At 49.3% G+C, this 17,608-nt stretch overlaps 1 protein-coding gene across 1 annotated transcript in view; it reads left to right on the top strand.

The window, feature by feature from the left end:
- The first annotated feature begins 5,113 nt into the window (after window positions 1–5,113).
- Window positions 5,114–17,608, top strand: part of WSCD1 (WSC domain containing 1) — a 34,215-nt gene continuing 21,720 nt past the window's right edge. Inside the window, exons 1-4 of the mRNA XM_006863295.1 lie at window positions 5,114–5,540; window positions 12,416–12,530; window positions 13,988–14,172; window positions 16,498–16,619. Coding sequence (XP_006863357.1) covers window positions 5,114–5,540; window positions 12,416–12,530; window positions 13,988–14,172; window positions 16,498–16,619 — 849 coding nt within the window. The remainder of the gene's footprint in view (window positions 5,541–12,415; window positions 12,531–13,987; window positions 14,173–16,497; window positions 16,620–17,608) is intronic.

Here is a 17,608-nt window from a genome sequence, read left to right as displayed (position 1 = left end):
CTCACCTCAGCTGTCATTGTCTGTCCTCTCAGGCCAGAGAACAGTGAGGGGTGGAGTCAGTGGCCTAAAGACCACTGGCCAAACCTGGGTCAGCTGGCTCCCATGCTTTATTCCCCAGGGCCGTGGAACTACTGCCTCTCCTCTCTCCACTGGGTGTCTGGGGTACTTCCTTGTTGAGATGTAGATGCCACCTACCCAGCCCAGCCCAGCTCCCTCCTGGCTGCTCCAGGTTCCCCTGCTGCTTCTGGAGCCCAGATGGCAAAGGAACAAAGACTCCTGATTTCTGAGTCCTGCTCCATCAGTTTGTGTGCCTGTCCCCTTTCCTGCCACTTCCCAGAATTCCCCTTTAGCCTATTGTCCTCCTCCCATCCCTAAGAGGTTCTCCTCCTCATGCCTGCCCTTCTCTTGGGCCCCAAGGGAAGCCACTGGGCTGGGCAGTGGGGGCCCACCCATGTCCAGCCTGAAGTACTGTAGTCAGCCCTGGCTCCCCATATTCCAGAAGACCCTAGCCTCAGGCAGGGGTGGAGCCCACCTGTTTCCCCCAATGCACTTAGCAGGCTCCAAGGTAGGAGGTCCTCTGGCCTATAGGCTTGGGGAGGAAATTATCCAGACTTCCAGAAGAGGGAGGGCCCTGAGGCCACCTCCCCCCTGCCCCAGGAGGCCAGCACTTTCCCACATCGCAGAGTCTGGCAGGTTTAGCTCCAGAGACACTCAGTGCAGCAGTATCTCCGGGCCTGACTTGTTTGCAGAAAGGTGCTGACGGAAGCACGCTAAACTCCTTTCAAGAATAAATCTTGCTGCTGGGTCTGCTGGAAGAGAGAAGCGGGGAGCTTAGCACCAGGGTAGAATCGGGTTGCCCAAGGCTGAGTGCTGGCCAAACCCCAGTGTCCCCAGCTCTTATGTAGGGGCAAGAAAGGTATCTTCCTTGGTGGCTTGTGTAGAGTAAATGAGATTCACCCACCTATTAACTACTGTGAGTGCATAATAAATAGTGGAGTTGAAAAAGAAAGCAGTTGTTATCAGCAGTCTTAATGTGGGTGTTGGCTGGCTTCCTAGCAAGAATGGAATATTGGGCTCACCCCAGGATGTGGGGGCTGAGAGGGAGGGGAAGGGACTCCCTGAGGCTGAGCCCCCCAGTGGCATAGCTGCTGCTGGCCTGCCCTCTGGCTTTTCCTTGTTTATCTCATTTCCACTGTCCCTGATGCAGGCCACTGTCTGATTAGATCCCTCCAGCAATTCTGATGTTGTTGTTGTTGTTAAGTGCCATTGAGTCGGTTCCAACCCATAGCGACCCTGTATAAGGTTTCCGAGGAGCAGCTGGTGAGCTTGAATCGCCGACCTTGCAGTTCAAATGGCTTTGCAGTCTGGCACATTAACCCACAGCGCTACACCTGGACTTCAGCAATGCTCATATACCCCCATTAAACAGGTGAGGAGACTGAGGCTCCAACTGAGGCCCGAAGTATCGCTGCTAGAATGGAAGCCCTGCTGGCTTTGGGCTGCCAGGAGCACAGCTGTTGGCCTTCGAGGAGTCTGTCCAGTCAGAGTGTGGTTAGATACTGTCCCCCCCCCCCCCCCCCCCCCCCGTGTTGGCTGGTTCTGCTGTGTGACTCGCCTGTGAGTCCTGGTACAGATGTCCCCTGGTCTCACAGCCCTCCCCAGGCCTCATTCAGGTTCAGGCACTCAACAGCGTTCACAGTAGCTGCCCTAGGTCTTGGGCCATGAAGAGAAACACTGTGAACCTGATCCCTGGAGCTCTTAAGGTGAATGTGATACTGGTAGTGAATGCGGGGGCAGCCCAAGGGGTGGGGAACAAGGCCATTAGTTTTCTAATAGTTTGGACATATAGATCCTCAAGTCCACAAGGTTGTCTTCTTATGAGGGCAGGGAGTCACTTTGCGATTTTAAATCTGGAGCATCCACTTGCCTTATAAACGTGTGGAACACTGGCCTCAAAGTAGCCATCCCCCTGCTTCCATGCCCACTGCCCCTCTCAACAAACCAGGGCAGAGGGAAGGACTTCTAGAGGAAGCAGGAGCCTGGTGTGAATGAATGAATCATAATGGATTAACCTTGACAACTCCTCTTAACCATGGGTCCCTTCCTCACTTCTTGATTCGAGGACTTCTGAGACTATAAATCTTTATGGGAGCATATTGCTTCATCTTTCTCCCATGGAGGAACTGATGGGTTTGAATCACCGACCTCTGAGTTAACAACCCAACACTTAACCCTCTGTGGTGCCAGGGAAGACACGGATCTAAACCAGTGGTCGGAGGGTGGTCAAGGTACGATGCTTAGAGGAGGCCACAACTCGATTGAGATGCATGACAATTTGCTAGGCAAAGACAGAGGAAAACAGTAGCATGTGCAAAGGCACTGAGGCAGGTGTGCTGGGGTCCCGGGGGTTGGGGGGGCTGCTGGAACATGTCAGGGCAGGGGGCGAGAAAAATAGAGTGAGAGAGAAAGGGAGAGAGACACGGGGAAGTCAAGGGAAAGGGTTTGACAAAAGATAAGGTTGTCTGGGCTGGAATTTGAAGGAGGCCTTGTATGTTATGGTAAGGATCTCAGCGTTTACACCAAAACCACAGGGAGCTGTTGAGAAGGTTTTTAGGCAGGAGAGCACTGTGATAAGATTTGTGTTAGGATATCACCCCAGCAGCCTCATGGAGGATGGATTGGAGGGGCCGAGGCTGGAGGCAGGGGGATCAGTTAGGATTGCTTGGGATTTTCTCTGTGGTTTTACACATCCGACAAGGGTGCCCAGGGTAGGCATGGCACGCACCAGCTTAGCAAAAGACAAGCTCTGGAGACCCGCTCTATAATGTGTAACAGTTTCTTGACTCAGTGTAGTTCACCTTCCATCTGCTGATTTCTGAGTTGCCTACCCTTACCCCAGCCTCCAGGGACAACTGACCCGCATTTGCAGGCCTATGTCCTCCCTGGAGGTTTCAGATCCTGGGGGCCTCAGCATTTGATCTGAAAGGTTAACACTGGTCTGAGCCTCTTGGGGCCTTTGTCCTGAGCCTCCGGCCTCTCACAGGGCCTGCAATATCAGGCCCTAAGAGTTCAAACATTGTCTTTCCTCTCACACCCACACAGAGCAGCCATTGAGCAGCTGCGGGGGCCTGGCGGGGGTCCCGGGCCACATTAGTTACAGGCAGCAGCTTAGTCACGCTCCAAGGAGCCTTTCTTCTTGGGACAAGCTTGCTCTTGTGCTAAGGGCCTTCCATGCACAGCAGCCCAGCTCGTGGCAGCTGCAGAACCTTCTGCCATCCCTGACAGCGGGCTTTAGTGGGGCCACTAATGGGAACTGAAACCCTGGGTGGGAGAGGGACAGCCCCGGAGGGCTACCTCAGAGCCCTTCTCCTCACCAGGTGCAGTGACCCGCTCCCCACCCCAATACTTCTGTGCACAGGTGCACAGCCCGATACACAGTCAGTCCTATTCCTTTGTTTCTGGCTTGATGGGCTCAGGAGGTCCAGGGGAGCCATGCTAGCTCCCACCCTCCCTCACTAGGTTAAAGACCTAGGTTAAAGCTGACCAGCCTCCACAGAAGCACGTTCAAAACACAGCTCGAAGTACCAATGCACCCCTGGGAGTCATCGCAAGCACGTGTATTGAGCACCTGTTGCATACTCAGACCCTGGGCTTGTTGTTGTTAGCTGCCTTTGAGCCAGCCCCAAATTGTGGTATCCCCATGCACAATAGTGAAACAATGCCCAGTCCTGCACCCTCCCTATGATCACATCCTTGGGATCCATAGCATTTCCATTGTCTGATCTTCAGAAGCTGATCACCAGGTTTTCCTTCCTAGCCTGTCTCAATCTGGAAACGCCACTGAAACCTGTTGGACATCAGAGCAACACTTATATCTCCACTGACTGATAGCTGTGCCTGAAGTTGGGGATCAAAGTTGGGTTGAGGTGCAGCCACGATTGTGGTGGTCTCAGTATAGGCTGGCCTGTGGAGTAGTGAAGAGCGTGGGCTCTGAAGACAGAATGTCTGTGTGCAAACTTTGACTCCTCTATTCACCAACTATGTGCTTGTGGGAGAGTTGCATCACCTCCTTTGGCCTCAGTTTTCTCATCTGTAAAATGGGGATATTATTCATCTTGCTGGATTGGTGTGAGGATAAATGAGCTAATATGTAAAATGTAGTCCTGGTATGGTGCTGTAGGATATGCACCAAAGTCTTAACCATAAGGTCAGTGGTTCAAACTCACCAGCCACTCCTCAGAAATCCTACAGTCACTACAAGTCAGAACCAACTAGACAGCATTTAACAGCAACAACGACAATGTGTAAAATTCAGACCTCCGTCCCTGGCACATAATAAGGGCTCAGTAAAAAAGTTGCCGTACCTCCTTCACTTTCCACCTCATATTGCTATCATTGTTAGAGAGTCCCTGGTTAGGGAAAATTTATAAAACAGTTGGCTGATGACTGAAAGGCTGGAGCTTCAAGTCCACCCAGAAGTGCCTTGGAAGAAAGACCTGGTGATCTACTGTAGAAAAATCAGCCATTGAAAACTCTAAGTCATTTCTCCTCTGAGTTGTTGGAGTTGGAATCAGCTCAATGGCAACTGGTTATCGTTATTAGATGTTCACTGCAGTTTGAGAGGCAAAATGTTACCCCCATTTTACAGATGGAGGATGCTGAGGACTTGCAAGGTTAAGCATCTCACTGAATGTCACACAGCCAGGGATTCGAACCCAGCTCTTTGTCCCATGCTCCTGCAACATAGGTGCCTCTAGCACAGATATGGCAAGTGCCCTGAGCCTGCAACAGTTGGGACAGTGGATTCACCTATGGCTTCTAAATGCTTTCTCTCCACCTTTCCAGGTTTCGGAGCCAAGAAAACAGGGGTACTGGAGCTCAGGAATGGCTAAATCCATGACACTTGGGCAGAAGGTGTGGTTGCAGGGCCTGTTGGCCGCTGGGGAAGAGTGATGGTGCCCTTTGAAGACTTGCTTGAAACTGCGAGGAGAAAACAGGCTGGCTCCAGGAGCCAGGATGCAGGGATGACGCCTCTGGGAGTCTCGGCCTCCCTCCCGCCCGGGCGCTAGGAGCCATCCCTAGGCTCCAGCCAGGAGCCCTGCCGCCCAGGGGCATGGCCAAACCTTTCTTCCGACTCCAGAAGTTTCTCCGCCGAACACAGTTCCTGCTCTTCTTCCTCACAGCTGCTTACTTGATGACCGGCAGCCTGCTTTTGCTACAGCGGGCCCGAGTGGCCCTTCCCCAGGGCCCCCGGGCATCTAGCTCCCTGCAGACCTTACCTGTGGCTGCCGTGGCCCTGGGCATGGGCCTGCTGGACAGCAGAGCCCTTCGTGACCCCCAGGTCAGCCCCGATCTACTGCTCGGTGTGGACATGCTACGGAGCCCCCAGACCGGAGCCCGGCCTGGACCTCGCTGGCTGCGGAGCCGCAACTCGGAGCTGCGCCAGCTGCGGCGGCGCTGGTTCCATCACTTCATGGGTGACCCCCAGGGACCACCTGCTCTGGGCCCCGAAGCCCCCAGGCCAGCTGCTCACAGCCGAGGTAGGTGCTCAGCCTTGGTCCCCCTTGCATCCTGGGGCCCTGCTCCCAGGAGCTCTGCTGGGACTCACAGGCCTGGGGTCCCTCTCTCTGGCCTTGGTGGCAGCCTGAGAAGTAAGTGCTACAGCCTGCGACCTTCACAGTGGCTCCCTCCTGCTCTGAGGAGCCCGAGAGGGCCTGCCATGTCCAGTCCTTCGGGCCTCCTTCACTCACAGCTGGAATTCTCTTGGATCCCGGCAGATGTGAGAGCAGGTTACTCAGAACTCACACTCTAGGTTCAGACCAGCTTCAGCTCTGCCACCAACTTGTGTGACTTTAGCCATCACTTAACTTCTTCAGGTTCCTCTGAAATGGAGATTCAGGTACCTACCTATCCCAAGGCTATTGTGAGGATTAAATGGGCTAGTGTAGAATAAACAACAACAACAGCAAACAACTCACTATAATTTAGTCATGATGATAGAATAGAGTAGAGTAGAATAGAATAGAATAGAATAGAATAGAATAGAATAGAATAGAATAGAATAGTCCCTTAGGGTTTTTAAGACTAAATCTTTATGGATGCAGCCAGCTTTATTTTTCTCCTGTGGTACAGATGGTGGGTTTGAACCGCCAACCTTGTGGTTAGCCCAACACCTAGTCCTCAGCGTCACGAGGGCTCTGGTTCTCAAAGTGGGGTCCTAGGCCAACAGCATCCCCATCACCTGAAAAATCATTACAAGTGCAAATTCTTTCTTTTTCCCAGATCTATGGGCTCAGGAACACTGGGTGTGGCTCTCAGCTACCTGTGAATTATTGTTGTTGTTAAGCCAGTTCCTATTCATAGTGACTCTGTATTGGGTTTCCAAGAGCAGCTACTGGGCTTGACCCACTGACCTTGCAGTTACCAGCCCAGTGCTTATCCTCCAGTGCCACGTGAGAGTTTAATCTGTGGATTGTTGTTGTTGGTAAGTACCATCAAGTCAATTCTGACTCATAGTGACCTATACAGCAGGGATGGGGAACATCCAGCCCGTGGGCTATATAAGGCCCTCATCTAGCCCTGCCAAGGCAACTGCAATTCCAGCTATCACAGTTGTTGTTGTTGTTGTTAAGTGCTGTTGAGTCGGTTCTGACCCATAGCCACCCTGTATAGGGTTTCCAAGGAGCGGCTGGTGAGCTTGAACCACCGACCTTGCATCACAGTAGAGGTGAGTTCATTGTTTGACCAGGCTAATTTTTAAGTTGATTATTTTGTGTGGCCAGCAAATGATGTTATAAATTTTAGCAGAAAAAAGTTTCCCTACCCCTGCTGTACAGGCTTTCTGAGAAGCAATTGGTGGGTTTGAACTGTCAACCTTGTGGTTCACAGTCCAGTGCTTATCCTACAGTGCAACCAATGCAAATTCTCAGCAGAGGACCAAGCCAGAAAGGACTGATCAGAAACTCTGGTATTAGCACGCTCCTTAGCCACGTGATTGGGATGCTTCAGGTTAGGTTAAACTTGCCTTGCAGTTGATTCTGATGCAACCTTAAAATGGGCCCTCTAGCTGTGTGTTCCTGGTGCATGCTTAGGATTGAGACCCACTGGGATAGAGGACCTACTGTGTCTTGTGGCACTCCATAAATGGCATCTGCTGTTATTTAATAAACATAGCTAACCCATTTACCGGGCACCTGTGAACTAGACATTACTATTAGATCTCAGTTTTACAGATGACAAAACTAAGGCACGGAGAACAATAAATTGCCCAAGGCCACTCTCTTAGCAACTCCTGAAACAAGGATTCGAATGAACTTGTAGACTATTTGATTCCAGGAACCCCTGGGAAGAGTGTGGGCAGTAAGACAGGAGGGAAGCAGCCAGTAAGAGGTGCGTGACCGGGCTCATAAAGTGTTAATGCCTGTCGCTGCAGGGTCCCACTCCAGTGCTGAATACTAACAATTTTGAGCAATCAGTGCCCCTGATAGGTTGTTAAATATTAATTACTGCACTCACCCCCTCCTCAAGATTTAAGGAAGAGTTTGCTCTCCCTGCAGAACGTGGAAACCAATGCTGGGAGGATCTGTGGGGTCACCTGACTGGAGACCCTCTCGAGAAGAGGTAAAGACCTGAAAGCCCCTTTGGGTTTTTCTTCCCCCCCTGGGGATCCATGGGCCCTCCATAGCCAGGCCAGCCTCCCAGGTTGGCCAGCCCAGGAGACAGCTGCAGGCCGCAGACAAAGCCAGAGTCTCTTTGTAGCTGGGCAGCCCGCCATGGCTCCTGAAAGGGGCTCCAAATCCTTGGAAGCTACAGGGGGCTCCATCAGTCACTGCGCATGTCATTATACCTTGGACAGCATCCATAATGAAATAAAATGTCAGTAAGTTTACTAGGGGAAAAATAGTAACTTCTCCATAGCCAATTTGTTTTTTATTGATAGTAATTTCCGAAGACATTCCAATATCTCCAAAGCCATCGTTAATAGCCGCACGGCATGTCCATTTTGATGTACAAATGAACAGATGTGGAGTCACAGACAATAATACATCCCTTCCATTTCATCCGAAAGTAATAAACCCGCCTCTGAATGTGTCCCAGCGAATCCCTCAGAAGTTCTCTCTTTACTGCACATTCTTGCCTCTGTCAGCGAGTTAGAAAAGCCGTTAGGAAAAAAAGGCTTGATCACTAGCAGTGACCATCTGTGACTCAGTCCCTTCCTGCAAAGTGATCCAGGGCCAGCCAGGGGTCAGCATCCTCTCCCAACTGGTCAGTGCCATCCAATCACCAGCTGCTAACTGGGTAGCCTTTGCTTGATTTCAGAATCACCTGACCTTTTATTGCTTTAAACCAAGTAGTCTTCTTTTCCACAGTGTGTTCATTCAGCTGATACTAATCCACCAACACACTAGGTCCTAGGTCAGAGTATGGGATCAGCTTAATAATCGCTTTATTGGAACATCTGTGGTGTACCAAGCACTGTTCTGTGGTGATCGACATCTGTTGCCTCATTTAATTTAATCCTCAAACAACCTTAAGATGTAAGTGGTATTAAAAAAACAAAACCAATCCAGTTTTCATTGAGCCGACTGTGACTTCTGGTGACCCCCATGTGTGTCCGAGTGGAACTGTATACCGTAGGGTTTTCAGTGGCTGATTTTCTGGAACTAGATCTCCAAGCCTTTCTTCTTAGGTACCTCTGGGTGGACTTGAACTTTCAGCCTTTTGGTTAGCGGATAAGTACTTAATTCTTTGCATCGGCCAGGGACTCCGTAAGTGATGTTGCCCCTTATTGAGTCCCTGGATGAAATTGGGTTTCATGGATGTGATGTTAAAATGTTGATTATTGGGCACTTACTATATGCCAGGAGTCTTGGTGTGGTGCTGGGGGTTAATGCGCCAGACTGCAAAGTCGTTTGAACTGCAGGATCAGTAGTTGAAGCTCACCAGCTGCTCCTTGGAAACCCTATGCAGGGTCACTATGGGTCGGAATCAACTCAATGGCACTTAACATCAACAACAATAGCTATATGCCAATTCTTGCACTAAACACTTTACATGTTCTGCAGAATTCTCTTCGCAACCCCCTGGAGATGGCATTACATCTCCATTTTACAGATAGGGAAGCTGAGGTTCAAAAGGGAAAGTTGCACATGCCAGGTCACCCAGACAGAGTGGTAGAGTTGGGATTTGAACTTAAGTCTACCTGTTTTCAAAGGCAATTTCCATCCACTTCCCCAGAAAATGTGTACGTCACAGACCATTTTGGTTAATTTTCTCATCTACGGTGATAAATGTTTAGCAGCCCCTGAGCTTGTGTTTTTGGATGTCTAATTGAAACCTGTAATGTAATTTCTTTTTTGCTGAGCAACACAGCACAAATGTCTCAAATATTACTGCAGTTTTCTTTTACTAAGTAGGCAAGCTAAAAGAACATTTAATTCTCTCAGGCCTGGGTGAGAGCTTTCTGTGGCTGTCTATTCGGGTCTCGGCAGTCCTGAGATGTACACAGTGAGTGAGAGAGAAACTCAGAGGGGCCTGGGCATCTGGGCATTAGACCTCAGTTGTCAGTCACTGTTGAGTTGGCCTTGACCCATGCTGACTCCAGACACAGGGAAAGAAAACTCTGCCCAGTCCCATGCTATCCCATGATTAGTTGCAGATCAGACCATTGTGATCCACAGGGTCCTCACTGACTGATTTTCAGAAAGAGCTTTCTGGAAAACTTTTCTAGTTCATTTTAGTCTAGAAGCTCCTCTGTAACTTGTTCCGTATCATAGCTAAACAAGAGAGCAATGGTGGCCACATATGGAATGTACCAGTCTGGAATCAAGCCCAAATGTCCTGTACGGAGGGCACGAATCTAGCACTGGCGGGTTTAGCATGTGCATATTGACTCATGCTAGGTGTGGCCAGGTGTGGCCAGGTGTGTGCTGGGATGGAGTTACGGCCTTAAGAGGTTCATGGCCTCCCCTTAGTGGTCATCCCTTCCTCCTCTGTCGGAGTCCTGCTCCAACCGTCTCACAGGTACCTGAGGGAGGGGTGTGGATGAAGAAAAATATGGTCAAAAGGAAAGAACTGAGGAAAGGATACAAGCTGATGGCAAGTGACAAAGTTTATTTCAAATCTCCGAGTTTATATAGGGTGCTTCTGCAAGTCATTGTTGTTTTGCATAGTTACAAGTTTATCTTTTGCTGTGAACCACATGACCCTGGGAAAGCTACTTTCCCTGCATGTTTATCGTTTGCTGTGAATCACGTGATCCTCGGAAGGCTACTTTCCCTGTGTTGATAAACAGACTTTGTCTGGTTAGACCCAGACTTAAAGTTTTATGAGGCCTGTAAATCTTTTGGTCCCCAACACTCCTCCTTAGCCTGTGCTGTCTAACCTGAGCGTCTCTGGATCTTTCAACCCTTCCTTGTGTTGATAAAGATTCTAGTCTTCCGCCATCTTGGGCACCCTCTTTTGCTTTGCCTCTCTAAACAGTGGTCCTGGGTATTGCACATGATATAAAGTTAATAGGACCATCCCGTCCTTGAATCCGGGCTCTCTGCTCCTACTCTGGAGTCCCTCCATGATGCACACAGTTAACACATCAGCTGAAAGGTTGGAGGTTTGAGTCCACCCAGAGGATGTACATCTATTTCCCCTCAAAAAGACGTCTACCATTGAAAACCCAAAGGAAATGATATCGCTAAATTGCACACCTGAAAAATGTGGAATCGGCACATTTTTATGACACTTAAAAAACAAAACAAAAAGAAACCCTATTTTCCTTGTTGTACTCTGACACACATGGGATCGTCAGTTGAGTGACAACTGGATTGATTGGCTTCTACCCAGAACCTTCAGAGGTTGTCAGTATTGTTTTAGAAGCTATAATATGCTGCTGACATCAGTTGGCCTGGGTGATGAGTCATTGGGGGAAAGGGAGGTCACCAGGTAGAGTGAAGATGTGGCTCCTGCCCGCAAAGGGCCTGAAGTCATATTACAGAGACAGGACATACAGATTTAAAGATTTTAGCAGCTTCAGTTACTTTTAGAGATTCAAATGGCAGAGGAGGCTGGTGATGGTAGTTTTGTATTTTTTTCACTCAGACATAGAGCTGTATGAATTTGAAGAAAGGAGTGATCCGAACGGGCTGGAGTGGCCAGAAATCTAAGCCTTCAGGGACAATAGGAAGCAAAGGGTGGGCATCCATCCCTTTGACAGTTGAGGAAACCAAATCATAGAACATGAAGTGATCCAGCCAAGGCCAGGAGACACAGACAGGAACGCCCCCAGGAATGATGATTGGCAGGCCCACCCCTCTAAGCCCCACCCAGGAACAACTCCCAGAGGGACGGACCAGGCCTGTATTCCACACTGAAATGCCACCTGGGACGCTCTGGGTGTGTGACTTTCCAGAGACAGCCTAATTTTCTGGAGGCTCCTGTGCGTTCCACAGGTGACATTTCAGAGGCACCTAGGAGTGCGGATGCAGACATTTGCGGGAGACGCGTCAGGTCTTTATCACAGGTGTCGATCCTGATCTCAGCACAGCTATTGTGGGGGTGCGCTCACAGCTTGGGGACTGTGTGATTGCATGTTTGCAAATTCCCAAAGTGCCATTCTTCCCAAACACTGCAGTGTGCGTGACATTTACACGTTGAATGCATTTGCGTTGTACTTGTGGGAGAATTCTCAGAGCTTCTCTGGGCCTCTCTGGGAGACATCTTCTTGGTGACTCTGCCGGCACAAACGCCACATGACAGCTGTGTGGTTGGGTAAGCTCTGCCAGTGCTCCGTGGAGTCACACCACCTAGTGTCACCTTCCAGAGCAGGGGTGTGCCAGAAGGCTCCAAAGTCACCGTGTCCTATTGATTGGCACCCAGGGCATCTCTCTTACACCCCTGACAGATCCTGGTGGCGGCCTCCTCCGGAGCTTACTTTCTCCTGCCAGCTCTTCCTATTGGAAAGGCTTTCTTTCCTTGTATAAGATGACTCTTCTTTCCGTACTGACTCCTTCCTTCTGGATCACAGTCAGGCCACTGACCCTGTCCACCAGGAGGTTGTTGAACTATGCATTCCCTCTGAGCCGAGGAGGGTAAGCTGGAGAGAAGGGCTGGGATCCAGAGGAGACAGTCCAGCATCCCAACTTGGTGATGGGATAGGTGGAAGGAGGTGGTAGATAGGCTGGCTCTGGGGTCCTGGCTGGGATGTCCATAGGGCAGAACATGAATAAAGTAGCAGTACCCCAGTGTCCACTTGGCTCCAGCACTGAGGAAGGTTGGATTAAGCTCTCATCTCCAGGGCTTCTCTGTGAGGGTTTTGTCCAGGAAGGGCTGCGGGTTCCTCTGACTTCTCCTAGCAGGGCAGGGGTTGGGGCTTGGATGAGGACCCTCCCAGGCTTCTGATCTTCATCGTATTCACATGCAGGCACTCCCATCGGCTGCTTCAGTGATGCTGGCCAGGAGAGAACTCTGAAGGGGGCTGTGTTTTATGACTTAAGGAAGATGACCATCTCCCACTGTCAGGATGCCTGCGCTGAGCGGTAAGTGCGGGGCCCTGGGAATGGGGTCAGAGACAGCCCCAGACCAAGGTGACTTGCTGAGAGGTTTAGCAGAGCAATGAACCCTGAACTGATCAGATTCCAGTTATCCGCAGTCAAGGAAGTTTGTTGAAGACTTAACATGGGGACACATGAGGCCTGAGTTCTAACCCAGCTGTGCTGAGACCTTGCCCTGTAACTTCTGTGAGTTCTCTGCCGTCCCTTACCTCAGTTTGCTCATAGGTTTAAAGTAAAAGGCTTTAACCCAGGATTCACTGAAAGTATTTCTAGCTGCGTTAGAAAGTTTATTTTCCATCATGTATTTGTAGCAAGTTACACTCTTTCTACTACTGACAGTGTATGCCACGTATTGGTCTCTACTCTCAGTGTGGGGGGGAGTGAGGTGGGATGGGAGGGAACAAGGCAACCTAGAAAAATGGTACTCGTGATTTATTTCTGTCACATTTGTTATGTCATGTAATCCTCACCACTCCTTGATAGCTAGTAGTTAGTTATTCCCATTTTGCAGAGAAAGAGACTGAGACCGTAGAAGGTAAAGGCATGTGCTTTTCAGTCTTGATAAAGCCAGAGTCAAGACTCAGAATATCTCATTTCCTTCTAACAGTTAAGGAAACAGACTCACAGGTAGTAGGTGGCCTTCAAGGCCTCACAGCTAGTCAGCAGCCAGGCAGGAGCTAGAAACTTGTGTTTGGCTTTTAGTCTGGGTTATTTTTTTATGCCCAGATTCACTGTGATGGGAGTTGGAGAATGTTAGCTTCTTTCTGTAGCAAAAATCTGTACGATGTCTTTTAGCTTCCTCTTCTAATCTTTGTTTGCAAAGTATGGCGTTAAAACTGGGAAAAGTGGATGAAGACGTAGCTTGGAGGAGGAAGGCTCTGCAGAAGGCCTGTTTGTGGCCCAGTGAATGTGGCTGGTGCTTCAGACCAGTGGTGTACAGGAGCTTACTCACACAGGTCCACAAAAGTCAACCATTGAAACACTGTGATCTGACTGTTAAACCGTTGATAGCTTGAAATCAGCTCTGATGGGAGTATTTACACCACAGAAATTGACAAACACTAAAAACCAGAGCTCCTTGCTCTCATGCTGGGAACTGGTGAAGCAGCACACCACTGCTCTGGACCCATTTCAACTGTGACCATGGATAGCACCTTAGGGAACAAACAGGAGGATCAATGACAAAGGAAAATACTCTGTTCCTTAGGTTTAGCCAGATGACTGTAAATTAAGACAGGCTGAAGGGGAGTCCGTAAGTCTAGCTTCATACTGATGTCTGTGACCCCTGCTTCTTCACCAGACTCAACCTCAGTCAGCTTCCAGTCCAATTCATGTCCTGGGTGCAGGACTCTCTGCCATTTCCTAACCCAGACTTCAGTGCAGTTAGGATCTCAGCTCTGCCCCAGGCTCCGGACCCACCTCAAGCCCCACTCTTCTTACAGGTCCTACATCTATGCCGGTTTGGAGGCAGGAGCAGAGTGTTACTGTGGGAACCGGCTCCCACCAATGAGCGTCGGGCTGGAGGAGTGTAACCAGGAATGCAAGGGGGAGAAGGGCTCAGTGTGCGGAGGCGTCGACCGGCTCTCTGTGTACCGTGTGCCAGAGCTGCAGCCAGGTTCCAGGAAGAGTAAGTGTGCTGGCTTCACCCTGTGCTCCCCACCCCCAGCCCCTGCTCCAGGCTACCTGGGTGGAACCCATGCTTTCCCTCCATACCACCCTCATTGGCTCAGTCTCTCTGGGCCAGGTGGGGAAGAGTTCAGGTCCATCAAAGGCTGATTGAGCTCATGTCTAAAGTGTTATCTTTCTGTTTTGTTTCTTACTGCAGTTGTAAATGGATAACACAAGTGAGTGTTTTTAAAAGGCGGACATTTATATAGTTCTGGAGACTAAACATCCAATATCAAGGGCTCTGCCATCTTGCTTCCTTCCTTGTGGATTGTTAGCCATGTACCTTGGTTGGTTCATGGTTTGGCTTCTGTCCTCTTGTTTGTGCATTGCTGTTCTTTTTTTTCTTTTAAACTTTTTATTGTGGGTTGAATGAAGGTTTACAGAGCTGATCACCAGTTTTACATACAGCAAATAATATACTCCATTTCATTATAATGATCGAAATCCCCTCTGTGTACCAGCAGTTAACATTATTTGCCTCTATTCACTTTAACTTTTTCATTCCTCCCTGTGTCTTCCAAAATCTGCTCTCTTTAGAACTCCAAAGTGATTGGAGTTAGAATTTATTCTACCAGGGTAGGAGATAATGAACATAAGAAAGAAACCCCGATCTCTAAATAGGGTCATCTCCACTCATTTGTGTAGGGATTAGGATTCCAGCACATGTCTGGGGGAGATGCAATTTAATCCATAACATTTTTGCAGGAGAGAAATAGATCAAGAGACGTAAAGTACAGATCTAGGTAGACCTCAGACGCGCTGTGTGGCTCCCCTTTGTGGGTTCCAGTCTCTGTAAACTGTCTAGGCAGACCTTCATTTCTCAACATGCAGCCGACCAGATCATCAGGAAGTTCCCTAGCTGCAAGACACCCAGATGTACTGCATATATTTTAGCAAGCATCCTTTTAAATGCAGAGCTTAACTTGCGGGAAGGTAAAATCTCTGGGCCCCGAAATGAAGAGGGAACCAAGAACCCTGGCGGTGAGAACAACAGATGATGTTGTGTAGCCCTGAGGCTCAGCGGAGCCAAGTCACCAAGCTTGTTGCCACAGGACTTCAGTTTTCATTTCCAAGCAGGGCAGGAAAGGAAGCCTTGGGCCTGCTAGGGTAGGAAATTTGATTGAAAACTCTGCATGGAGGTGGGATTCAATTTCCCTGAGATATAAATCAGTGAAAGTTTAGATTTAAAAAAAAAAAAAAGATGTATATACTCTCCCACACCAGTTCAGGGAGAGAGAAAGAAAGCCTGTCTGCCTGGACCTAGGCTTCAAGGTGAAAAGAAAATCTTCCTAAGACTTTGTAACCATGGACTTGCATTTGCATTAGTTTGGGGTTCAAATTGATAACTATCCTGGTGCTGGGCCTTCTGGGGGCACCTGGCAGAGATAAATGCAGAGTCTCTCTTGAGAACTATGCCATCAACCCAGGATATGTGCCTGTGGGTAAAGTCGTCCTGAAGATGAGCTTACAATCCAAAATTACAAAACTCAGATGGGACTCATCAACCTAGAGAGGAACACAAGTTAATACAACGTAGAGCAAGACTGATACGAGTTCTACCTCCCACCCCCCAACAATTCCAGCTAAAAGAGCTCTCAAGTAGAGATTATAGCTGAAAGTGACAAACTAGAGAAGTTTGAAACGCCTGTTCTCATTGCAAGGTGGTGAGCCCCAGAGCCACTTAATCTCAGTATACAAAGTCCCTGTAAAACATCATGTGTATACACACTGGCACATATTGGACCGTTTTTTTTTATGATTACTACACAGAGAGCAGCTGTAAAGAGCAGAGGTGGGTTGGAAACAGCTCTGGAGGCTAGATGTCGAGTCAGGGTGTCAGTTGTTGATTCCTTCTGAGGGCCTGAGAGACGTGTTCCATGCCTCCCTCCTAGCTTCCGGTTGCTGCTGGCAATCCAGCCCTAGCACTGTGCAGCTTGTAGATGCATTCCACACCGTGCCTACCCCTGTGTGTGACTCCTTTTCTCAGTGTCTGAGCTCCTCTTTTGTAAGGGATTAGGACTAGGACCCACCGACTCCAGTATGACTTAACTGATAACATCTTCAAAGAGAGATGTTATCCTTATTCTGGGGATGAGGACTTCAGTGTATCTTTGTAGGAGACACCATTCAGTTGGTTACATTTGCCCTTTTCATTTTGAGATCTGCCCCTCTAGACTCTATGTAAACACCTGTTTCTGGATCCAAACTTCCTGTTTTCGCTCATGACAGGCGTCAACAACCGTAAACACCGTTCCTCACCAGAAACTCATTTCCTTTCCTGCAGGGAGGAGTGTCATGTACCGGGGATGCTTCCAAATGCCAGAGAATGTCTCATATGCCTTCCCTGACTCCCTGACACAGACCAACATGACTGTGGACACGTGTGCAGGCTTCTGTTCCCAGAAAGTAAGAGGATGACCACTATAAAAACCTTTTCCTATAGCAACCCCATATGTGCCATGTCCTCAGGAGGGAGCAGGTGTCCAGTCACAAGCCTCAGGGGCTAGGGAGGGAGACTGGCCATCATCGGGGGGCGCTGGCATGGACTTTGAGACTGGATGGGGATTGTCAGGGAAGATTGCAAAGCTTTTCCCAATGTGTGCGCTTGGCACAAATAACAGATGTTAAATTGACTGTGTTTGGAAGGAGGAAAACGCTGGCTCGGGCCTTGGGGAGAGCTGATGGATTTTCTGCTCTTTACACTGAATGTGGGCCTTGAAGCTCTGAGAGGTACTGTGTATGTGTGCACCCAGAGCAATGGAGCGAGAGTCTGTGTAGGGGCTGGGTGGGGTTTGATGCTGTGATGGGTCACTTTTATATAACCTTTCTCACCATGATCTCAAAATGATTGGGTGGGGCTATGCAAATAAGGTGCTTTTGGCCCGTCAAGGTGATTGGACAACTTACCTCTGACACCATCATGCCATTTTTGCAGGTCCCTATATTCCATGCCAGCTCTCAGGTTGACTAAGGGTGTTCAAAGCCCAATAAGGCTTAGCAAAGTGTAGACTCTAGAGTGTGTGAAGTGAGGTTCGGGAGACCCAAAGGCTGCTCCCTAAGACTATTGAGGTCTTGGGCTGGCATCCAGATTAGCTTTAGAATTGGCCTTAATTGGCAGTTGGCTGGGGTTGGTGGCTGGATCTGGTGGGCTGGGGTTCAGGAGCTGTCCTCTCACAGGGCCATGATACTTGGCAACATAACAAACAGAACAGAGTCAAGAAGAGGAGAGGGCCTTGGTGATGGTGATGAGTCTCTTTCTCTAAACAGGGTATAGGGGCTAGGACTTCAGCGTTTCTATTGTGGGACACAATCCAGTCCCTAACATTTGCTCTTTCCAAGTTGAAAGCTGCCCCTGTGTAATCCACTCCTGTTTGAGAAGAGGAAGGCGGTGCTCA

Source organism: Chrysochloris asiatica, unplaced genomic scaffold, assembly GCF_000296735.1.
Source record: "Chrysochloris asiatica unplaced genomic scaffold, ChrAsi1.0 scaffold00054, whole genome shotgun sequence".
NCBI lineage: Eukaryota > Metazoa > Chordata > Mammalia > Afrosoricida > Chrysochloridae > Chrysochloris > Chrysochloris asiatica.
The sequence above is the reverse complement of the archived record's forward strand: the minus strand, read 5'-3'. Positions and strand labels throughout refer to the sequence as shown.